This window comes from Rhinoraja longicauda, chromosome 11 (genome assembly GCF_053455715.1).
Source record: "Rhinoraja longicauda isolate Sanriku21f chromosome 11, sRhiLon1.1, whole genome shotgun sequence".
NCBI lineage: Eukaryota > Metazoa > Chordata > Chondrichthyes > Rajiformes > Arhynchobatidae > Rhinoraja > Rhinoraja longicauda.
The window spans coordinates 18,702,415-18,725,888 of record NC_135963.1 but is presented as its reverse complement, the minus strand read 5'-3'; the positions used below and the strand labels follow the sequence as shown (position 1 = coordinate 18,725,888).

The 23,474-nt window shown below is 39.1% G+C and overlaps 1 protein-coding gene across 2 annotated transcripts in view; it reads left to right on the top strand.

Moving 5' to 3' along the window:
- usp24 (ubiquitin specific peptidase 24) overlaps positions 1-23,474 on the top strand; it is a 147,301-nt gene that overhangs the window by 10,945 nt on the left and 112,882 nt on the right. For both annotated transcript variants that reach the window (XM_078408399.1, XM_078408398.1), the window contains 9 exons: positions 10,860-11,025; positions 12,359-12,426; positions 12,761-12,904; positions 14,458-14,580; positions 17,069-17,104; positions 20,254-20,319; positions 20,680-20,745; positions 21,102-21,176; positions 22,174-22,332. In XM_078408399.1, coding sequence (XP_078264525.1) covers positions 10,860-11,025; positions 12,359-12,426; positions 12,761-12,904; positions 14,458-14,580; positions 17,069-17,104; positions 20,254-20,319; positions 20,680-20,745; positions 21,102-21,176; positions 22,174-22,332 — 903 coding nt within the window. The remainder of the gene's footprint in view (positions 1-10,859; positions 11,026-12,358; positions 12,427-12,760; positions 12,905-14,457; positions 14,581-17,068; positions 17,105-20,253; positions 20,320-20,679; positions 20,746-21,101; positions 21,177-22,173; positions 22,333-23,474) is intronic.

The window sequence follows — 23,474 nt, the reverse complement described above, 5'->3', positions numbered from 1 at the left end:
GAATATTCATTATTGCACGAGAAATGTAATTGTTTACTTTAGAATAAATCCACTAAGCAATATATTGAAATCTTCAACCACTCATTCTTGCAGAAAATTACCAGACCATTCTGATCCTTCAAGTTAGTCGGCGAAATAGGTGGTTGAGTATCGGGTTAGTTAGGCCATTAAAGCTATTTAAAAATCTTAATTGCTTTTGATAAAATAGGTTGGATACTTGTTTTCCCCACTTCAGTAAATTTTGTATTATATCATATCATATCATATCATATCTATACAGCCGGAAACAGGCCTTTTTCGGCCCACCAAGTCCGTGCCGCCCAGCGATCCCCGTAACATTAACACTATCCTACACCCACTAGGGACAATTTTTACATTTACCCAGCCAATTAACCTACATACCTGTACGTCTTTGGAGTGTGGGAGGAAACCGAAGATCTCGGAGAAAACCCACGCAGGTCACGGGGAGAACGTACAAACTCCTTACAGTGCAGCACCCGTAGTCAGGATCGAACCTGAGTCTCCGGCGCTGCATTCGCTGTAAAGCAGCAACTCTACCGCTGCGCTACCGTGCTACTGCGCTACCGCTACTCTTGTACAATTATTTCAAATCTAACTACAAAATATCGCACATGGAAATTATTGGAGATTCATTCCTCCGGCTGACTCCTAGCATGTTTCATGGTCAACAAAGAGAAATATATGTATTCCGTTTGGGCAATTCCTGCTACCAGAACCTTAAATGAGGTTTACAAGAATGATCCCAAGAATGTGTAGTGTAAGAAAATAACTGCAGATGCTGGTACAAATCGAAGGTATTTATTCACAAAATGCTGGAGTAACAGCAGGTCAGGCAGCATCTCAGGAGAGAAGGAATGGGTGACGTTTCGGGTCGAGACCCTTTTTCAGTCTGAAGAAGGGTCTCGACCCGAAAAGTCACCCATTCCTTCTCTCCTGAGATGCTGCTTGACCTGCTGAGTTACTCCAGCATTTTGTGAATAAATGCCAGGAATGTGTAGGTTAACATATATATGAGCATTTGATGGCACTGAGCCTATATTCGCTAGAGTTTAGAAGAATGAGGGGGGACCTCATTGAAACGTACAGAATAGTGAAAGGCTTGGATAGAGTGGATGTGGAGAGGATTTTTCCACTAGTGGGATAGTCTAGGTCATAGCCTCAGAATTAAAGGATGTTATTTTAGGAAGATGATGAGGAGGGATTTCTTTAGTCAGAGGGTGGTGAATCTGGAATTCTTTGCCGCAGTCGATTTTGGAGGCAAAGTTGGTGGATATATTTAAAACAGATAGATAGATTCTTGATTAGTATGGGTGTCAGGTTATGGGGAGAAGATAGGAGAATGTGGTTAGGAGGGAGAGATAGATCAGCCATTATTGAATGGTGGAGTAGACTTGATGGGCTGAATGGCCTAATTCTCCTGCCATCACTTATGATAACGGAAACTATTTCAAATGTCGTATTATCAGAATATGATTCTGCTCATTTATACTAATCCCATTTTATTCACCCCACATTCCCAACAACTCTCCCCAGATTCTGCCACGATGGACCATTTTAATCTACCAATCCATGCATCTTTGAGATGTGGGAGGAAACTTTAGCAACCAGGGAAAGCCCATGTGGTCACAGGGAGAACAAGCTAGCAGACAGCAAAGGAGTTTAGGATTAAATCCAGGTCACTGGAGCTGTGAGGCAGCAGCTCTTATTAGCTAAACTTCAGTGCCACCCTGTTTTTATAAGATGATGGTTTAGTCTCCAAGAATGCACTGCCTACCTTTGGCAAATAAGGGTCTGCGGGTCAAAAGACAGTGTTGTTAAACAGTTAACGAGGAAGCTTGTTGCTGATTTCGGATGCTACTCCCTGTCAAAAAATAGATGAGAGAGTGTGAATCTCTTTGGAAACAATACTGCACTTTAAAGTTGATGCCCATTCACAGTTTTAAAAATGTTTGACCCAGCGCTGTAAGTGAAAATTGGACAACACTGGGTTGTTAATGTGTATATAGCTTTGAACTCCTTTGTTTCTGCAAGCAGACTTTTGATTATTTTCGGTAACAGGAGATATATAATGCTGTTGCTGCAAGGCTTCCCATCGTTGTACATTTTTTGATATGTTGTGATTAATTAGAAAATAGAATAACATATTATTGAGCAAGGGCCTAGTACCTGCGCTGTATGTTTATTTTTGTAGATTTATGGTAGATTGTGGGCCAAGTGGTGTTCTCAAATAAATTCTGTTTTTAAGAACATATCTTAAAGCATTTTAATATGGATTTGCGAATGACTAGAATGTTTGTATGTTACCCATTCAATTTTATGAACAAACTAACATTGATATCTTACTTTTGCAGTGTTGTAAAATAGATAATGCAATATCTTTATAATTTAATATTTTTTAAGACTGCTTCCCTAAATCCTAAAATAATTGCAAACCAACTGACAAATGAGAAGTAGGTTTAATAAAGACTCCATTGTAGGTGACGCCTATAACAATAACTGATAGACTGGTAAGTAGTTTAAAGCAAAACAGGAACTAAACATGGGCTTCAATAGTTTAGTTTCACTTCAGAATTGTATACAGTTTAATTTTAGTGGTTAAAATAGAAGAACTAAACATAAATAATGAATGACTCTCTTTACTCTTAATTGAAAATATATCTGAAACTAAATTGCAACCAAAATGCTGGAGTAACTCAGCGGGTCAGGCAGCATCTCAGGAGAGAAGGAATGGGTGACTTTTCGGGTCGAGACCCTTCTTCAGACTGATGTCAGGGGAGGGGGTGGGCCAAAGATAGGATGTACACTAGGATGAAGTTTCTAAAATCAAAAGGGATCAAACTCAGCATTGAGATTTTAGGGAGCATCTAGGATATATGATTCAATTTTACAGTAGCAGCAGGTATGGAAGTGGAGATTTGTTTGGTTATGAAATTGAGCCTGAGCCCAAACCCGACTCAAGTGCAGCAATTCCGGATCTGATCTGAGAGAGGTTCTCATTTTCTTTTTAATATGCCTAACCATATCCTACCATTGTGTGCGTATAGGAATCTGCATGCACAGTTCACGTGCAGTGACATTGGTCTTGAATGGGATGGGCTGTGCCTGACCTAAGCCCAAATTTATTCTTGGAGTATGCCCCCAACTGGACTGAGCCTGCCAGGTCGGGTCCCAACAAGGGGTTCAGGTCAAATACCTCTGGAAATTCCCTTGTTTCTAATGTGTTTGTCCAACCCTACTGTAATTAACAAAGTGCACACACTTAGTGATATTAACTAAAACAAAATGTTCAAATCAGAATGGGGGGGAAGGGGGAGAGAAATTATGGAATACTTTATTGTCATATGTGACAAGGCACAGTGAAATTCAGAATTGACAAGTCAGTCAACATACAATGCACATTGATATCCAGGCTTAAAAAATTAAGAAACACAATGTATTCGGATCACCTTTCTCTAGACAAGCTCTGCTAATAAATAATGCCACAAACTGGCAAACACAAATTCTTCATATGATATTTCAATACTGCTCGAGAACTGAGGGCCAACGGTTCTGAGGCATAAAGCTGAAAACTGACTTGTCTTTTGCCAATTTGATCCTGACCCAAGTCCAAATGTCATTTTGGAGACTAGACCCAAACTGGACGGTACGGACTCGGGTCACATAGCTAGGCTCTACTGTAAAGCCATACTTTAATACAAGGCAGAAAATTCTGTGCACATTCAGAAGTCGGGCAGCATCTGTGAAAAGAGAAACAGGTTATGGTTCAGGTTACAGACCATTCATCAGAACTGGGGAAAAGGGGAAAACAAATTAGTGTTAAATTGCAGAACGAATGGGGAAGGGATGGATGGAATAAAGGGTTTACATCTGAAAGGGTGCAGTTTTATGATCTGCTGAATGTGTTCATCATTTTGTATTTCTGTTAAGACTTCCAGCATCTGCCTTTTTTAAACTTCCATGAGGGTCAACAAATAGATTCATGTGCGACCTGCATGCTCCCCACTATTTACGGTAGTCAGCCTTCTGGTGCCCTGATGCAGGATCTCCGCCAGAAATGTTGACTATCTATTTGTCTTCACAGGTGCTGCCTGACCCACTGAGCTCTTCCGGAAGCTTTTTTTGCTCCAGCTTCCAACATCTGCAGACTCTTGTGTCTCCTTGTTTTGCTCCACTGAGCATTAGTGCATTTATTATTAAAAGATGGCACAGCCCAAACTGACATGGGCCAAAGGACTTAGTTGTTTTGATATCTGACTCAAACTACTTTCATCTAGTGCAGATAGCCAGGCTCCTCAGCTGTTAAAACGATCATGCAGTGCATGTCACCCGATCAACCCATGGGAATACACCCAACCAGATTTGGCAGCCCGTTGTTTTAATGTGTTTTAGAGATGTTTTCAAATTGGTGAGGATTTTTATAATCTGAATTCCGAGTCTTACAAAATGGGCATGCAGTGCTATTAACCCAAATTATTGAGTATTTGCTATCTCCACTGTTCAGCAGTTTCTTAAAATTTTGCAGTCTATTAAGGCAGTTGCTTGCACAACTGTGTTTAAGTTCAGCCATTTATGTTGTTTCTGCTTAAAACACCCATTTTTTGCATTTATTTCAGCTCACTTGATCTTTCAAAATGTATTTGTGTGTGGATTACTGAAATGTAATTCGTACATGGCAGAGACACAAGCCTATTATTTCAACGTCTGCAATAATGTTAATGCCATATTTAAGCTACATATTACCACATCAAATCCAATCCAATCAACATATGCTGTCATCATACTTCCCCTAAATCCCGCTGTCCCATTTGTTTTAACAGCTAAGTAAGATTATTTGTTTCACACTTGCTAACATGTTTCATGAATTTTCTTTTCCATTTAATGAAACTCATGTATTCATGGCGTTTAGCTTCGGTCTTCATAAGTAAAACACATTCTCACATGTTTGAATTATAAAACTCCTTCATAATTTTAGGCCTGTGTGATTTGGCATTCGAGTCAGTGCAGATTTTGTACTCTCACTGGAACATTGCCATTCATTTGTAATAATTATTTTTCTCTGGTATATTAAGAACATTTATAACCTCGCTTCAAAAGAGCTATTTCTTTTTTACAGGCAAAGTGTTTATATTGGTGAAACCATTGCAATTTCTTGAAATCAATGTAATTTTGACGATAAATTTGCTTGTTTGAATACACTACCATCAGAGCTGTATCATTGGAGTAGCAGAGTCCAAGCAAAGCTCACAAAAAATAGGCTGTCTGATTTGAACAATTTGAATTTCATTTGGTGCTACTTCATGATGCTGGTGGGTGCAAATTATGTTCTAATTCTTTAAAATTTCCATTAGTGTGTCTATATATGTATAGAGTGAAGAACTTATTATTTTTCATATCACATGTCCTCTGTTATATTTATTCATTTAAACATATAGCTTAGATGTTATGTATTTTTCAAAGGATTTGCAATTATTTAAACTAATTACATAGCCTGATAAAATGTTTGCAAATTACTGTTTGATTTATTTTATCAATGTGCACAAGCAAGTGCAATAATAATATAAAATGGGACTGAGTTATCTGGCATTTGGACAGTAAAAGACATTCTAAATACTTAGTACTGTTGTAATGATAGTTGGTCAAAAGTTAACTAGCAACATTTATAGTGAAGGTAGACGCAAAATGCTGGAGTAACTCAGCGGGTCAGGCAACATCTCAGGAGAGAAGGAATGGGTGACGTTTCGGGTCAAGACTCTTCTTCAGACTGATGTCAGGGGAGGGGGCGGGACAAAGATAGGATGTAGTCAGAGACAGGAAGACTCGTAGGAGAACTGGGAAGGGGGAGGGGATAGAGAGGGGAAGCAGGGACGACCTGAAATGGGAGAAGTCAATGTTCAAACCGCTGGCGTGTAAACTGCCCAAGCGAAATATGAGGTGCTGTTCCTCCAATTTGTGCTGGGCCTCACTCTGACAATGGAGGAGGCCCAGGACAGATTGGGAATGGGAGGGGGAGTTGAAATGCTGAGCCACCGGGAGATCAGGTTGGTTGCGACGGACTGAGCGGAGATGTTCAGCGAAATGATCGCCGAGCCTGCGTTTGGTCTTGCCGATGTAGAGAAGTTGACATCTGGAACAGTGGATACAATAGATGAGGTTGGAGGGCGTGCAGGTGAATCTCTGCCTCACCTGGAAAGACTGTTTGGGTCCTTGGATGGACTCGAGGGGGAAAGGTAAAAGGACAGGTGTTGCATCTCCTGCGGTTGGAGGGGAATGTACCTGGGGAGGGGGCGGTTTGGGTGGGACCTCCTTTGACTCCTCCCACTTCCTCCAAACCCAAGGTGTAGCTATGCCTGCCTCTTTGTAGGGTACATTGAACAGTCCCTGTTCCAGGCGTACACTGGCCCTATCCCTGAACTCTACCTCTGCTACATTGACGACTGCATTGGTGCTACCTCTTGTACCCATGCAGAACTCACTGACCATCAATTTCACCACTAATTTCCATCCACTCCCTGGACCACTCGTCCATTCCCACCCAAACAGCCCCTTCCCCAGGTACTTTCTCTTGCAACCGCAGGAGATGCAACACCGGTCCCTTTACCTCCCCCTCCCATTCCCAATCTGACCTCTCTGTGCTGGGCCTCCTCCGTTGAGAGAGATTGTGGCCTGGACTTGAGAGAATTTGTCTATTCTTCAGAATATATGCATTTCCTTTGCTTAACCCACCTGAAAGATGGAATTCTTGAAAATATAGCAATATCTCATGAGGACACAATTCAGATTAACATAAAGTGTGCTAAGCCTCAGAAGTGGCCCTTGATTTAGAGGCAAAGATACGAAAAACTGAAATGTTTCCTCCCCCTTGGATGCAGTTTGGCTTGATGAATAATTACTACTGAGGTTCCATTAAGAATATTAGCGCTAACAGTTGATTTTGTCTGGTCACATCATGTAACTGGAAGGTCTTGTCATCGCTGCAATTAATGGAAAAGACTTAACGGGAGCCTTACTTTTAAAAAGTCACATTGATCCTAATTGATTTTGAATAACCACAGCATGCTAGATGCTCTTTGAATTGAAATACGTCTGAAAATGTTTACCTATAATTTTATTCTGTAGAATTGTAGTTCATAATTTGACATTTCTTGAGCTAGAAAAGCAGCAAATTGTACTGGCATTTATACTGGTCACTCTCTTGTCAAGCTGTGAGATTTTGAGCATTTCATTAACAAATGCCAGAAGAAAATTTGACAAAAGATGACCCTAATCCTAACCCAAGCTTCTCGGGATTTATCTTGCATGCAAAATGTACATTTTTATCAGTTTTCAATGCTAATAATTTTTTTATAGTTTATTGAAGCAAAATTGGTCTGATCTCAATGAATTAAAAAAAAAGATTATTAGAAATAATATATTGTTGAACATCAAACCTACAGTTTCTGTTTTCTAAAAGCTTTGGGTATAAATTTGCATTGGGTATGTGTGGGTGAAAGGGAAGATAGTGATTAACAATACCAAGTTTTGGTGGCATTTATGGAGAAATGGCACTTTAGGATGGAAACCCCAGCGTCTGTGAACCTGTCTACAGGATGAGTCCTGACCCAAATATTGCCTAGACCTGTTCTCTAGAGATCCTGCCTGCCTGCTGAGTTAATCCAGCAGTGTCTTTTTAAAAAAGAAAAACAGCATCTGTAGTTGCTTGTGTCTGCTACTGAGTTTCACTGTATGACCTGCTGAGCCATTACAGCCTTTTCTATTTGCATTTAAAAATAAAGAATATGGTCTGTATTTTTCTTGCTCCATCTACCTGTTTCTTTTCACTTGGGTTATCCCTGCTTATAAGTGTTCCTCCATGCCATTTGAAGTATGAAGAAGGGTCCCGACCCGAAACGTCACCTATCCATGTTCTCCCTGCCTGATCTGTTGAGTTACTCCAGCACTTGGTGCATGGAATGAGTATAACGTGTACCCCTGTGTGCCCCTTTGCTGGAATGATGTGAAACTTTGGAGACGGTGCTATCTAGATTAGAGGATATTAACTCAAGTGAAAGGATGAGTAAACTTGGATTGTTTTCCCTGGAGTGTTGGTGACTGAGGGGAGACCTGATAAAAATGTATCAAATGGTGAGAGGCATAGACAGACTTAGACAATCTGAATCTTTTATTCCAGGGTGGAAAAATTAAATATTAGAGATCTTAGCTTTGTCATGAGAGGGGAACGTTTATAGAAGATATGCAAGATAAGTTTTTTTACAGGGAATGGTAGGGGCCTGGAATATGCTGGCAGAAAATGTTGAGTTGTGGATAAGGCAAGCAAAATTATGGAAGAGTACTGTTTGCATTTATTGACTGAGGGAAATGGGGACCAGAGACCTAGGCATACCAGAGTTAAAGGCCAGAGGTTCCTGGAGCAGTTGGACAATTTGGGGTGTGGCAATTAACATGTAGCAGTGTCGTAGAATTGTTAATTTCTCCAATGCCAGATTTAGGTAAGAGACTTGCTTAAGAACAAGAATACAATACAATATATCTTTATTGTCATTGTATAGGGGTACAACGAGATTGGGAATGCGCCTCCCATACGATGCAATAAATTGATTAGCTAGTCAGTATTAATTTAAATTTAGACAACCCAATGAAACAAATTAGAACAGTTTTAAAACAGAATAAAGTGCAAGTAGGTCTGTGCCGGTTCACTGTGCGATGTGACCATCCGGCTCAGCAGGACTGGTTCATAGCATCTATGGCTCTGGGGATGAAGCTGTTCCTGAGTCTGGAGGTGCGAGCGTAGAAGGCCTTGTATCGTCCACCCGATGGTAGAAGTTCGCACAGACTGTTGCAGGGGTGTGAAGAGTCTTTGTGGATGCTGGTGGCTTTTCTGAGGCATCGTGTGTTGTAGATGTCCCTCCAAGGCTGGTAGCTGTGTTCCGATGGTCCTCTGAGCTCTATGGACTACCTGCTGAAGAGCTTGCCTCTGAGATACCGCACAGGGATGCCATGTGTTAGGATGCTCTCTATGGTGCAGCGGTAGAATGTCGTCAGCAGCTGTTGGGGTAGACCAGACTGTTTCAGTGTTCTTGGGTAGAACAGTCGTTGCTGTGCCTTCTTGACCAGCGCAGCAGTGTTATTAGACCATGTTAGGTCCTCCGAAATGTGAGTGCCCAGAAACTTGAAGCTGGACACTCTCTCCACACTGTCCCCGTTGATAAAGATTGGGGCGTATTCCCCCTTGTGTGACCTACGGAAGTTGATGATCAGCTCCTTGGTCTTGGTGGTATTTAGGGACAGGTTGTTATCAGAACACCAGTCTGCCAGGTTCTGCACCTCCGCTCTGTATTTTGTTTCATCACCGTTGGTGATCAGCCCGATCACCATTGTGTCGTCTGCAAACTTGACAATGGTGTTGGTGTCGAATGCAGGAACACAGTCGTGTGTGAAGAGGGAGTAGAGCATGGGGCTCAAGACACAGCCCTGTGGTGTGCCGGTACTCAGGGTGATAGTGAAGGGCCTGTTATCTATGGCATTTAGAAGAATGAGAGGTGCCTTTGCTTAGTATTTAAGTTTCTGAGGCTTGGTAGTGTAGAAGGGAGATCTAGGACAGGTTGTATAATTTCCGGATAAACCAGAGCCATTTAAGACTGATGCGAGAGACGTAATTTTTTCAAGGTTTGTATATCATTGAAATTTTCTATCTCTGCTGCAGATGCAGAGTCGTTTATTCAAAGCTGACAATTTTTTGGATTATAGGGGATTTGAGAATTAAGGCTTGGATAGGAAATGAGTTGAAACCAACAGTGAGTTAAGTGCAATTCTATTGAATGACAGAGCATGATTGAGGAGCTGTATGGGTTGCTCCTTTTATGAGTTTGTGCAGATGGAAGTTCCTGCAGGGATTTTGCATGTCACTATCGTAACACTACCATGACTTGACCTTTGATATATAAACTGTTATTCCAATTTTTGTTTGCTCATCAACTTTGAAAACTGACTAATACACCAGATGGAGCATTCTTAGCTTGATTTGAATCTCCACAGTGAATATTGGATATGACTGAGAAATATTGAAGTGACACAAAGTAATGTGTTTGAAAATTCTAAGTGCAGTAGACTTCAGGAGCAATACAAATGTATGCTTTTGTTGAATCTGTTACAACACTAGATTTAACAGAGAGAACGTGCCTGTAGAATAGGCCTAAAACATGATGCATGCATAAGCAATATTCAAATTTGATTCTGAGCACTGCAACTTCACTATTTGCATTTATGGGTCACAGGTTCTTCATACTGATGAAATTGTGAATCGGATCTATTATAAATCTTTTATGTAAAGTTTTTGAACTTTAATAAATAATGCATTTGAAATGCTTAATGGCAAACTCATGATTAATGCAGGATCTTGACTTTCTTAATCTTCACTTCTACACTACCTCTGACAGTTTGTGTGAGTGTAAACCCACTCATTGTATTTGATATGGCTGGTTGCCTCACTTAGTTTAAAATGCTTCTTGTAAACGGATGATATTTTGGATGATACACAGCAAGAAGGCGAAGAAATTGAGTTTAAGTGCTCATATTGAGGAGTGACCAAGTGTAATAGCAAACATCTCCAATAGACATTTCGCTATTGTAAAGCACTTCTTAATATGACTGCATTTTTGTTGACATGATTTGCTCAGAAGCAAGTTAATAACTGATTGGTTTTTAAATAATAATGCACTTATACTTCGGGCCTGAAGAGAATTGCTATCATATACTTTTCCAGGGAAGAAATTGGAAAGAAAGAAAAATGAGAAAGGATACTCAAATGTAATGGATAATTAATAGTTCATTTTTTATTGCAGAGGAGCAATGATGAGAATGGAAACTGTTCCGGGACCATTGAATTTCCAACCACGAATCTGTATGAATTGGAAAGTCGAGTGTTCACCGATCACTGGTCTATCCCTTACAAACGTGAAGAATCACTGGGCAAGTGCCTGATAGCGTCCACATACCTTGCACGCCTTGGTAAGTTCCAAAAAGGAATTGAGTGAGCAAGTCACAACAGCATTTGTTTCTCTGCTCAGTATCTGGACCATGTAAAAGCGTGCTTACTATCTAGCAATGAACAAATACTGCAGAGTAAGAGCAAAATAGCATATTTTCCCCTCTAGCATCACACAAAATATGCTATAGAAAATCGGTTTTGGTAGGTGAGAATGTGGAAAGGTTGATGTGAATAATTAGACATATTTAACAGGAAACTGGACAACCATTCGAGGAAGTTGACTACTATATTGACTGATATGAGAGCAGGCAGGTATAGGGTGGAGTGGAGCATTAGCATCAGCATGGATGGGTTGGGCTGCATGGCCCATCTATGCTATTTATATGTAATTACAGAATCGAGTCAACTCTTATGGAAAAGTTCCCTCCTGCATCCCAAAATGGATTTTATAATTTGTAGAAAATTTAGATGGAAGCAAACATATTTAATATTGTGAGTAACTTGCAGCATTTTACTTTCTCCAAAATACTGTATTGCAAAGGTGTCTCCAGAGCTTTCTTAATCTGTTATTAATTTAGACTTTATTTTAGACTTTAGAGATACAGCGCAGAAAAAGACCCTTTGGCCCACTGAGTCTGCGCCAACCAGCGATTTTCCCCCGGTACACTAGCACGACCAACGCCTATTAACACATAGTGACAATTTACAATTTTACCAACATTTACTAACCTACAAACTTGTACGTCTTTGGAGTGTGGGAGGAAACCAGGGCGCCCGAAGAAAACCCACGCGGTCACAGTGAGAACATATAAACTCCCTACAGGCAGCACCCATGGTCAGGATGGAACCCGGGTTTTTGGCGCTACAAGGCAACAAATCTGCTGAGCCAGTGTGCCTATTTATCTATCGTCATTTTTGTTTATTATGTTGTCTATCACACTTCCCATTTAGCCTGCCCAGTTGTTGAGTGATGTGGCTAATGCCACATTTTTATGAGGAGCAAAATGGGAATTGGAAGTTTACAAGTGGCGATTTAATTGTGGCACCAAAAGAGTACAATCATCACATGAAAAAATAAAATTAGGGCTGTATTTGCTCTAAGGTTAATTTTGAAACCAATTCAAAATGTGGCATGAATGGGGATGAAACTAAGCCCAGAATGTGTGCTCAGCTTTGATCTCTGCTGGCTTGCTGCAGACATTTAAAAAATACAATCTGAAAAAAAAGTAGCTGTTCTTTTTTGTGGAGGATGCATGGCTCAGGCTTTAAAATAGTCAGCCAGGTAAAAATCTTTTGTTTTCCTGTTGCATTAGCTATTAATTTTTTTATTTCATATGTATGTGATTGCTGCAGGTCTTGCTGATGCTGATGAAAATTGTAAACGATTTACAGACCGATGTATGGCAGAAGCTTTTAAAAAGGTAAAATAAGCAAGCTAGATATTCACAATTTATTAACATAAAATAAAATTGTACTTGCTTTGTAAGTTGTAGGTTTGCACTATATTTCATAGGTCAGTTTTATCTTTGACAAATGCTTATATTTTCAGTTTTAAGTACATGCATCACTTTTAATGATATAAAACTATATAAAATTATAATGAACTGCATGGTCTTGAGCATTATTCCTGTTTTAAGAATTAGATTATGTACTCCTGAATTTTTTGGCTGACTTGTCACTCGCATCTCATTGCTCTTAACAGTTAATTATAAATAGATGAGTTGCTGATTCACTCTTTCTTGATAATTTTTACAGTTATTAACTTCAAGTGCTGTCCATAAATGGGGAACTGAAATCCATGAGGGAATCTACAACATGGTGATGCTTTTAGTGGATCTGGTTGCGGCACGTGTCAAGCAAGACCCAATTCCGATTAGCCTTATGGGGGTACTCACCATGGTATGTTGACTATTATTGCTTCAAGAATTCTTTCTTACTGATGTAAGAATAACCATCAGTATTTCTTACTGATGTAAGAATAACCATCAGTATTCTTACAAGATGGTTCAGCATATTGTGAGGAGAATGCAAAGACAATAAAGGAACCAAGGTGGGTCCAGTGAATGGGCAAGACATTAGCAGATGGGATATAGTGTGGTAAAATTCGATACTCCACTTTTGACTTTCCAATTTATACAGATTTGTGGTTTTTAAAAATTTGAAGTCAAGGAAGAATGAAAATTATTATTGAAACATGAGAAACTTTGCAGTGCAAAGTGATTAGGGTCCTCAGTACACAAATTGTGAAAGATTGGCATAGAGCTGTAACAAATAATTAAGCAAGTAGAATGTTGGCATTTATTGTTAGGAATAAGGAGTATAAAAGTAGGTAAAGTTTTGATGCTAATTTACAGGGGGCAATGAAACAGCATTTGGAGTTCTGCGTACAGTTTTGGTCTTTGTATTTAAGGAAGAATATACTTGCATTGGAGATAGTGTTGAGAAGGTTCATAAGATTGATTCCTAGGATAGAGGGTTTAATGTGTCACCAAAGGTTTAGCAGGTTCTTGTACACTCATTGGAGTTTGAGACCGAGGGATGATCTTGTTGAAACTCAGGATTTCAGAGGGTTTGACAAAGTGAATGTCAAGAAGATACTTCTCCTAGTGGGGGCATCTTGAATACTGTTTCTAGTTTCAAAATAATGGGACACCCATTTAAAGTAAAAATATTTATGTCTAATTTTCGACCTCTGATCCGTAGAGGTGCAATCATTGAATGTGTTTCTGGTGGTAAATGGTAAATATTTGAACCATCAGAGTGTCAGGGGGGTGGGTGGGGGGGGGGGAGGAAGAGGACATGGAGAAAGTGGTGGATCTGTCATGATCATATTAAATAGATGAAGTAAGTTGGAGGGACTTGAGGAAAGAGTTTGGATGAGGAGAAGTCAGACAGATGGTTGGGGGAGTCTGTGTCAAATAGATAGAGGTTGGGGAACAGAGAAGGAAACTAATTTCTGAGAATTTAATCCACAAATCCAGAGAAGAACACACTCAAGAAATTTACAGGCGTTAAGACTTAGTTCACAGTTTGAGGCCCATAACATTCATGGTCCATGTATGTGCAGTGGAACCTTGTGTAAATTACGTTAAAGGAAAATTGTAGGTGGTTTGATTTTGCTATGTGTGTATAGCATTTCTGTGCACCCACGTGTGTGGACTGATGGCAATGGTTGGCCCATAGTCTTTTGCGCCATGTGAGGTGGTCTTCCATGGACAAAAAGCTGTGTACTTAATGGTATAATCCGCACAACTGCACGTTTTACTCCAATGCACAAGAAATCTGGAAATACTTGTGTAAATTGCACCAAGGTAGTGATCCTGGTAAAAAGAGTATATATTGAGAATTACTTGCATTTGGAATTAATGTTATATTTGCACATTGAAGAAATGACAAGGTTACATTTCAATGGGTTTTTCATAGTTTGCATTGAACATTGTTTGGCTTTCCAGGCTTTCAATCCAGGTAACGAGTACCATTTCAAGAATCGTATGAAAATGTGCCAGAGGAATTGGGCAGATGTTTTTGGAGATGGCAAAATGTATGCCATCTCGCCACCAGCCAATTTACAGAAGGTGGGTTGGACAGCGAGGCAACTTTATGTGTGCATATAGATACTTTGTGGTGTACTGTTATAATGCCACGTGATAGTAATGTCAAGTCAAATAGTAAATGTGAATGGCAATTCACACTGACCATTTTTTGAAGTAAAAGTTTTATTTGTGTCTTGCAATATCTTCAGTTGTGGTGACTCTTTATGCTCGCAATTGATTTCAGGAATTGTCTTTGGGTAGTTATCCAACCAAGACAAAGATTGAGCTCCAGCACCACCAATACATGGCATGGTTCTTTTAACATTCAGTCTTATTAACCAACATATTTAAGGCATGGGCAGTGCAAAACGTGTGTATCAATGCACTCACGAGAAATCAATCTTTTGTGCAAATTGTCTTACCAATTTATTTTGCTGCACCTGTAGCTGTGGAATAATTGTCCCTAAACTTTCTGTTCTCATTGAGGTCTCATTTACATCTTTGAAATCTATGCTAAGGTAAATTATAAACACTTCTGAGTGGCAAATGTGTATGGGATTGCGTTGATGCTGGTTGAAGTAGGAGAATGGTGTGAGCTAATTGTCTTTCTTGTAGTGACCACGTCTGTTTATTGTCCCTACATTTTAACAAAGAATTCTTAAAATGTATAATCAGATTTGGACATAAATATTTAATCCAGCAAAGACAATGATAACAATCCTAAAATTAGATTTATAATTCCTTCTGCGAATAGCGGGTCTGAGCTTTATGGACATTAACGATGCTAAATATTCAGTCTTTACTATAGACTTTTGAGATGCAGCGTGGAAACCGGCCATTCGGCCCGCCGAGTCCATGCCAACCAGCGATCATCCTTTACCCTTGAAATATGCAATTTCATTATTGAGGCATGGAAAGATTGAGCATTGACAGGCTATTTGTCCAATGGATGGCCAATTGGCTTTTTTTTTAACCATCAAGGAAAAATGAAATTCACTCTGTTTGCCCACATGATGTGAATATTTGCTGATTTGCAACATGTCCCCATTTATCACCTCTGAATTCATATGGGAAATGATCAGTGCCTCAGGACTTCGATTATGTTTGCCATGCTGGTTTGTTTCAGTATTAGCTTGTTCTCACTTTACAATTCATCTTTGAAGCAAATAAAAATGAGTAGCTGTGACCTTTTAGCAGCCTGATATAGAAATATATAATTGGTGCTTCATTGTTGGCAGATCTGAATCATGTGACACCCTACCCAATAGTCCCTTCACAGAAGGACTGCAGTAGTTAAAAGAAAGTGACGCCATTTTTTTGCGAGAACTATTAGGAATGGGAAAAAAATTGCTGATCTTGCCACTGATGCTGAAAAGGAACAAAATGTTGGATATATAAGACTCCAAGTAAATAGCAGGAGTTGGCTAACACTCCTCTCAAACATGCCTTACTGTTCAACATGATCATGCTGATCCAGGTTTGCTTCAGCTTTCCTTGTGTCAATACCCCTGTAGCCTTCAATTCCCCGATCTTTCAAAATGTTATCTACTTCCACCTTAAACCCTTTGTTTGAGACTCGCATTAGTGAAAGCATTCCAACATCTACCCTGTCATGTCCCCTCAGGATCTTGTCTCAATAAGGATAACCCTCCTGTGCAAAAAAAAAGTCTGGTGGCTCCTTTGGACGTAATATTTTTTTTAGGCAAGGAGATCAAAATGCTATGCGATATTCCTGGTGTGTTCTCACTGACACTGCAATTGCAACTGCAACCAAACGTCTCGATTTTTAAACTTCAGTCCCTTTGAAGCTCATGATGTCCTTCTATCGCTGCTCCATCGAGAGTGTGCTGGCATACTGTATAACCACATGGTATGCCAGCTGCTCAGAAAAGGACAGGAAGGCCCTTCAGAGGGTCATCACGACGGCCCAGAAGATCATCGGCTGCTCACTGCCCTCCCTGGAGCACCTGTTCAGCCTACGCTGCCTCAGTAGAGCAGGCAAAATAATAAAAGATCCATCCCACCCCGGCCACCGTCTGTTTGTTCATCTGCCCTCTGGTCGACGTTTCAGGTCGATCAAATCCCGAACAAACAGACTTAAGAACAGTTTTTACCCCAGGGCCATACGAGAACTGAACACTACCTTCTGCACTAGGCAACACTGTTAAAACTTTTGTACTTAATATAATTGTATTTATTTGTTTTTGCATTTATTGCATATATGTTTTTACGCACCGTCAGGATTGGCTATTTTTAATTTCGTTGTACTCGTTGCAATGACAATAAATGAATATTATTATTATGAAGGCCAAAGTGCCCATTGGTGCCTGCCTTGTTGAATTTGCCTGCTAGCGATTTGTGATTCGTGCACCAGAATACCAGTGTGGTTAGAGTTTGATAAGTAGTCTGTGAGCCCCCAAATTATTTTCAACTTGGCTAGCAATAAATTAATCACATTTTTTGGTATTTTCTCGGAAACGATGAATTATAATTGTCAACAGACTTATTCACTTTCATTATTATTTTGCAGGAACCTCATGGCTGGCTCATAGATCTGGTTAATCGGGTAGGCACTCCATTCCGTTTTGTTCTCTCCCATGTTTTCTTAACTGTGGAGGATCCCGATAAATCTTGTATGATCATTGTAACTAATGTCGTGTGGTGTTGGCTTTGTACAATAAATACCACACTGAAAGAGAAGATGAAAACGGAAGGGATGAGGGAGAAAGTGTGTATGTATATTTAACAAATGACAGTGGAAAAGGGAGAATATCAAATATATTAAAATGAAGAACACAAAAGAATAGCATGAAGAGTATAGGATTAAAACAATGTACCATAACATTGTGGACATTTTCATATGAGGAAAAACTTTTTCAGTCGGAGAGTTGTGAATCTGTGGAATTCTCTGCCTCAGAAGGCAGTGGAGGCCAATTCTCTGAATGCATTCAGGAGCGAGCTAGATAGAGCTCTTGAGGATAGCGGAGTCAGGGGGTATGGGGAGAAGGCAGGAACGGGGTACTGATTGAGAATGATCAGCCATGATCACATTGAATGGCGGTGCTGGCTCGAAGGGCCTACTCCTGCACCTATTATCTATTGTCTATTTAAAAATGTATTCGATAGAAGTGGGAGGTATGCAGAAGGGACTTTCAACTGTTTACCAGTGATTGTTGGATGGTGACATCTTGGAAGCAGATGCAGCATGGTTCTTACCTTTTTTTATTTAGCAGACTTTTTCGTTTTATTTGGTTGAGGACTTTAGAGAGGAAAAGTAAATCATTGAGTTCCAAGAGAAGCGATGGAACAGAGCAGAGAAGATTCATCTGATTATGTCAGTGCCAGATTTCTCAAATATTGAACACTTATTGGCATTCTGTTGTTTCTCCTAGTCCAGAAACAGTATAAAGCTTTAGGAACCAGGTGGTAAACAGAGATCTGAAAAAAAAATTCTGTCAAGGACATTGAAATCCACTAAGGAAATTGGAGAATAGCTCGCTAATATTTTTAAGCTCATTTATTGAGGTAATAGAAGGATTATCTGGGAGGATAAATTTGATTCAGGGCAATCAGCTTGTGTTCTCAAGGGACTATTTGTCCCTTAACCAGTTTATTGGATTTCTTTCAAGGGATTACAAATTCTGTAGATATTAGAAGCAGCCTCTCCTACCTAATCGGCCATTTCACACGTCCACAGGCTAAATTAAAACCTGCTGCAATAGATGTGTGTCTTAGATAAACAAAGCGTGGTGGGTTTGTGAAGGTGTTAAAATTAAAAGGTTACCAGAAGAATGCCACCAGTGCAAAAAGCTTTTTTAATTGTTTTAGTTTTAGTTTTGCAGACAGTGTATTACCAGGGATTATAGCAGCTAATGCTAAAATTGGATGTAATATAGTGGACCTAACAAGCGTACTACAGTAAAGCTATATGTGGGAAGACTGTGTATAAGGACAGTGAAATGACCAGGATTATCAGCATGCTATAAAGTTCAAAATTATTTTTCCAGGGTCAAGTGCAAATAAGTTGTAGTTATGCATGTTCTGAATGATTCAATAGCAAGAAAACATCACCATTGTTGGATGAACCGGATTGCAAACTATTTGTGACTGTAATGGCACACACATTGTCATAGTCATTAGAGGGATATGAGCCAAACCATAGCCCTTGCTGACCAAGATGCCCCTTCTACGCTTGTCCCACCTGCTCGTGTTTGGCTCAAATCCCTCTAATTCTTAAAAACAATCTTTTAAATGTTGTTATAGTACCTTCCTCGATTATTTCCTCTGGCAACTTGTTCCATATGTCCATCTGTGTGTAAAAAGTTGCCCCCCAGGTTGAGAAGGAAATCTTTCCCTCTCACCTTAAACCTATGTTCCCTGGTTTTTGATTCCCCATCTCTGGTAAAAGTGTACATTTACTCCATCTATTCCTTTTGTTATCAAAAATGTCAAGCTCTTTTCATACATGGAATTAAAATAGGTGGAAATGAACAAATTTCCAGTAAAGGCAAAGTATTTTGATTGAAAAATGCACTGAAAATGTTGCATTTTGATAGCCGAGATATTAAGTCATTAATCGTGTATGAAGTTCTGATTCTTGTTCTAATGCCAATAAGTGTTCAATATCTGTAATTTCCTTCCTACTATCTGTGGAAAGTCTTCTATGTTATTGGCAGCTCAGATCACTTGGTAGCATCACTCTGATTGCATGCCAGGTACTCCTTTCATCTGATGCCTGACAGCAACTGATATTAGAAAAGTGAAGTCTGTACCACAAAGAGAGCTAGATCTTTGTGGACTATTTTCTGAGGTGAACAGCAAGTGCCATCTCTTTGCTGCTGACCATAAAAGTCCAGGCCAATGTTTTTAAACTAAATTCCTATAATAAACCCTGGTAATCAAATAATTTTCCAGTATTTGATTACATTTACAATCTATCTCAATCACTATTTGCTGTGGTTCGTTGCTAATATTGAATGAGAAAGGTTTGTTTAAAAAATGATGAACGTTCAATCCAGCAGCACTCTGCTGGAAATGTTAGCAATGATTGACATAGTATCATCTTCTTTGATGTTGTGCTGCTCAGCAGAATCTTTCAGTGCCCGTAGGTATTTGAAAGCCTCCTTGAAACTTCACGATCTGATTATCAGAATTTAGCAATTGGGTAGTTGGTCCAGAACTAAAAATGCAGAAAGTCACTTTCAACCAAGGTCTTCAATAAAATCTCGACTCTAGTTATTGCAAACTTGCAATCAAACAGTATTGTATGATATTAAGATGGAGGAAGAGGCGACGACAGATTAAGTTGTTTAATTATATTGTTGTTTTCCTATGTTTAAGCAAGTTTCAGATAGAAGTTTAAGTACCCACAGAGTAAATTTACCAACATCAGCTTGTTTCCCTTTTCCCTTTACTAATGATATAAACGTATACTCAAAGGTAATATATTTTGTAAAAATATTCCTTTTTACATGGTCTGGAATTACACAATACAACTTGAACTGCATTGGCAATGGTATTGGAAACAATAAAAGCTGGTACCACCTAGATTCTGTGTGTTCAGCTCATTCAGTGAGTGACTCCTAAATATGACCTCAGTACAGCATGATTGTTTCCATCAGGAATCACTCTGTACTGGAGTTTATTTTTATTACAACTGTTTTATGATGGAAGTCTGTCATCAGTTTAAATGTTCACTTTTGTTTCATTTTCTAGTTTGGTGAGATGGGTGGGTTTTCAGCAATCCAGCTTAAGTTTGGTGCAGAGGATATCGAAACAGCAGTAAGTACTTTAAAAGCTGTAATTTGAAAACATGTTAAGCATTTATATTTGTCTGATTTAGTGCTAATCTTCAATAATTACCTCAACTTTTGATTTATTATTTTAATTTTTTGCAGTAGTTTCCATCACTGCATTGCACATTTTGTACCAGAATATGGATATTCATGTTTCTGTAGATATGATTGTTAACGGCTTTATTTGGAAGTGTTATTTGAAGGGAAAAATACTGATTTTATTTTTATACTAACAATGACTCTAATGTTATAGCCCTGTGGGAACTACAAGCTAGTTGAATTACTTAAATCTAATCGGTTGTTAAAGGGCTTACTCTTTAAAGTAATTACTCTTCTTATGTTTTAGGCTGTATCTGCACTGGTGCAGCCTTTGAGTGTCTGTGCTGAATATCTAAACCCCATGGTGGTGCAGGTAAGTACCATTGTGTACATCTTCAGCAGAATAGTTAAATCCAAAAAGAAAATTATCCCACTGCAAGTGAACAAAATGGGAATTAAATCTAGCTTTTCATCAAGTTACATATGAGAGATTAAATTCTGAATATAGTACTTGTTCAAGTATGTAGGTTAATTGACTGGGTAAATGTAAAAAATTGTCCCTAGTGTGTGTAGGATAGTGTTAATGTGCGGGGATCGCTGGGCGGTGCGGACTCGGTGGGCCGAAGGGCCTGTTTCCGCACGGTATCTCTAAATCTAAAATAAAAAATCTAAAAAAAGTAGGCTGTGGATTTAACCTTTTTTTGTTCAGTTCTTGGTTTTTATTTGCAGCCCATGCTGGACCCTGTCATTGATAAAATGATAAGATACGTACAAAGTTTAGAAGAAAAAGACCTGAAAGACAAGGTATTTTCATTCCATTTTTCTGAATTGCCCTTATTTAAAATGTTTATTCTATTTTAGCCTTGCTAGAATCTCTCGATTAATATGTAAACATATTTCAGATTTGCCTCTTTAACCTCAACGCAGTTCCCCATAAAATGAGACAATGCGCAGACAACAGTACAGAGAATTATGAGCAGTTAGTTATGTATGCTTTATTTGGCACATGTCGGGTTTTTTTTCATTGATGCTTTGTGAGAAGTTCAGACATTCTTTTGCTGCTCATTAGAGCTGAAAAAATGTTGGATCTCTTGTTAATCCAGTTGGATGCAATTCTTCTGACCTACATCTAACAGGCATTTCCACAAGTATGATTAGTTTCCATATTTGTTGGACTTTATCAAACGTGCTTTCATGTGCTATTTTTATTGATTTTATCAACAGAGGTGTCCCCCCCCCCCTCCAGTTTCCAGTTTAGTTTATTGTCATGCGTAACGAAGTACAGTGAAAAGCTTTTGTTGTGCACTAACCAGTCCACAGAAAGACAATACATGATTACAATCGAGCCATCCACAGTATTCAGATAAATGATAAAGGGTTCAGTTTAGTTTATTGCCACGTATACCAAGGTACAGTGAAAAGCTTTTTTTGCTTGCTAACCAGTCAGCAGAAAGACAATACATGATTATAATCGATCCATTTAGAGTGTATAGATGCCTGATAAGGGAATAACGTTTCATGCAATTTAAAGCCAGCAAAGTCCGTTCAAGGATAGTCCAAGGATCACTAAAGAGGTAGATCCCCGACCACGTCCACTCAGTCACACCAGGCTTGGACTAATAGTCATGTTGCCATTCATGAAAGTATGTTAGCTAGAGTACAAGTATTGTCCTGAGTGAGAGAATAAGTAAACAGAGAGAGGGCTTCTTATATTTTTTGTCCAGATACTTTCAAATTGCTACATTATCATAACTTGTTTGGAAACTGCAAAAATATGATTTTAAATTACTGTCCAACACAGAAATTGGTGACGATTCCAGAGCTTCTCTCTGCCATCAAACTGTTGTGCATGCGCTTTCAGCCTGCATTGGTAACCGTGGTAGATGACCTCCGACTAGATATCCTCCTACGTATGTTGAAAACTCCTCATTTTAGCGCAAAAATGAATTCGTTGAAGGAGGTAGGTTAATCTTGTGAAAATGTTTATATTTGAAGAATTTTGATTTTGTCTATTACTAAACCAGAGGTTAGAATTACTTTAAATTTGAGCATCGCCCGCAAGATAAATTGACATGATTGAACATTGATCTTTGAAATTGGCACCATTTTGTTGCGTGCAAACCACAGGTACTGTATCTGCCGTTGAGGTTTCCATTCAGAGATGATAGAATAAATACATTCATGTAGACATAATGCGCAGATCGCCAAATTGTGGGTCAAACACTGGAAGAAAATGAATGAGATTTGGCCATTTAAGATGGCTTTTGAAAATTACCATAAGATAAAATGGGTATAGTTTTCCAACTAGAAGGAGCACTTGCGCTTGTCAATTAAGATATTGCTATTTGTTTACTTTTATCATGTTTTCCAAGATAGTGAAAAACTGTGCTACCCAGTCAAATCAAACTATACTAGTTTGAGCAGGTCCTGAGGACGCAGCCATAGACTCTATCAGGCATAGAATGCATTGAGCTTGTTGGGGAGGGGCATGTTGTGGTCAGTAATACTGCCCGACTTCACATTGTAGCCCATTATAGCATGTAAACCTTGCTGCAATCGGCGGGTGTTCGGATGGTTTCCCTGGGATTCTTGTTGCAAAATTCCCATCTAGCATCCTTGATGGCTTTGCGAAAGTCGTAAATGGAGTTCTTGAGATTGTTTGACTTGATCGCTGAAGACCATGAGGTCCGTTCCATGAGGTCCGGTCCGTTCACCTGGGAATGGACCTCGCGGTTTATCCATGACTCCGAGTTGGGAACAATCGTATTGTGTTCTTTGGCATGCATTCCATTGCACATTATTGATGAAGGTATAAATCCAATTCTTTTGAAAAAGGATTTATAACAAAAAATGACTTGAGTTAATTGATTCATCTTTTCAGTACTTTGTCTTCTGCATTCTGATTTCAGTTTAGAGTAATGCTTTCAGAAAATTAATAATTGATACACCAGCAGATTAAGTATATTAATACGTACAAACCTGTGGTATAACCAACATTAATAACAAAATAGATTGTGTATTTTATCTGCCCTCTAAGTCAATGATTAATTCTCCTTTCCCCCATCTCTCAATCAACAGGAAAGGAAAAGTTATTTGGAGATA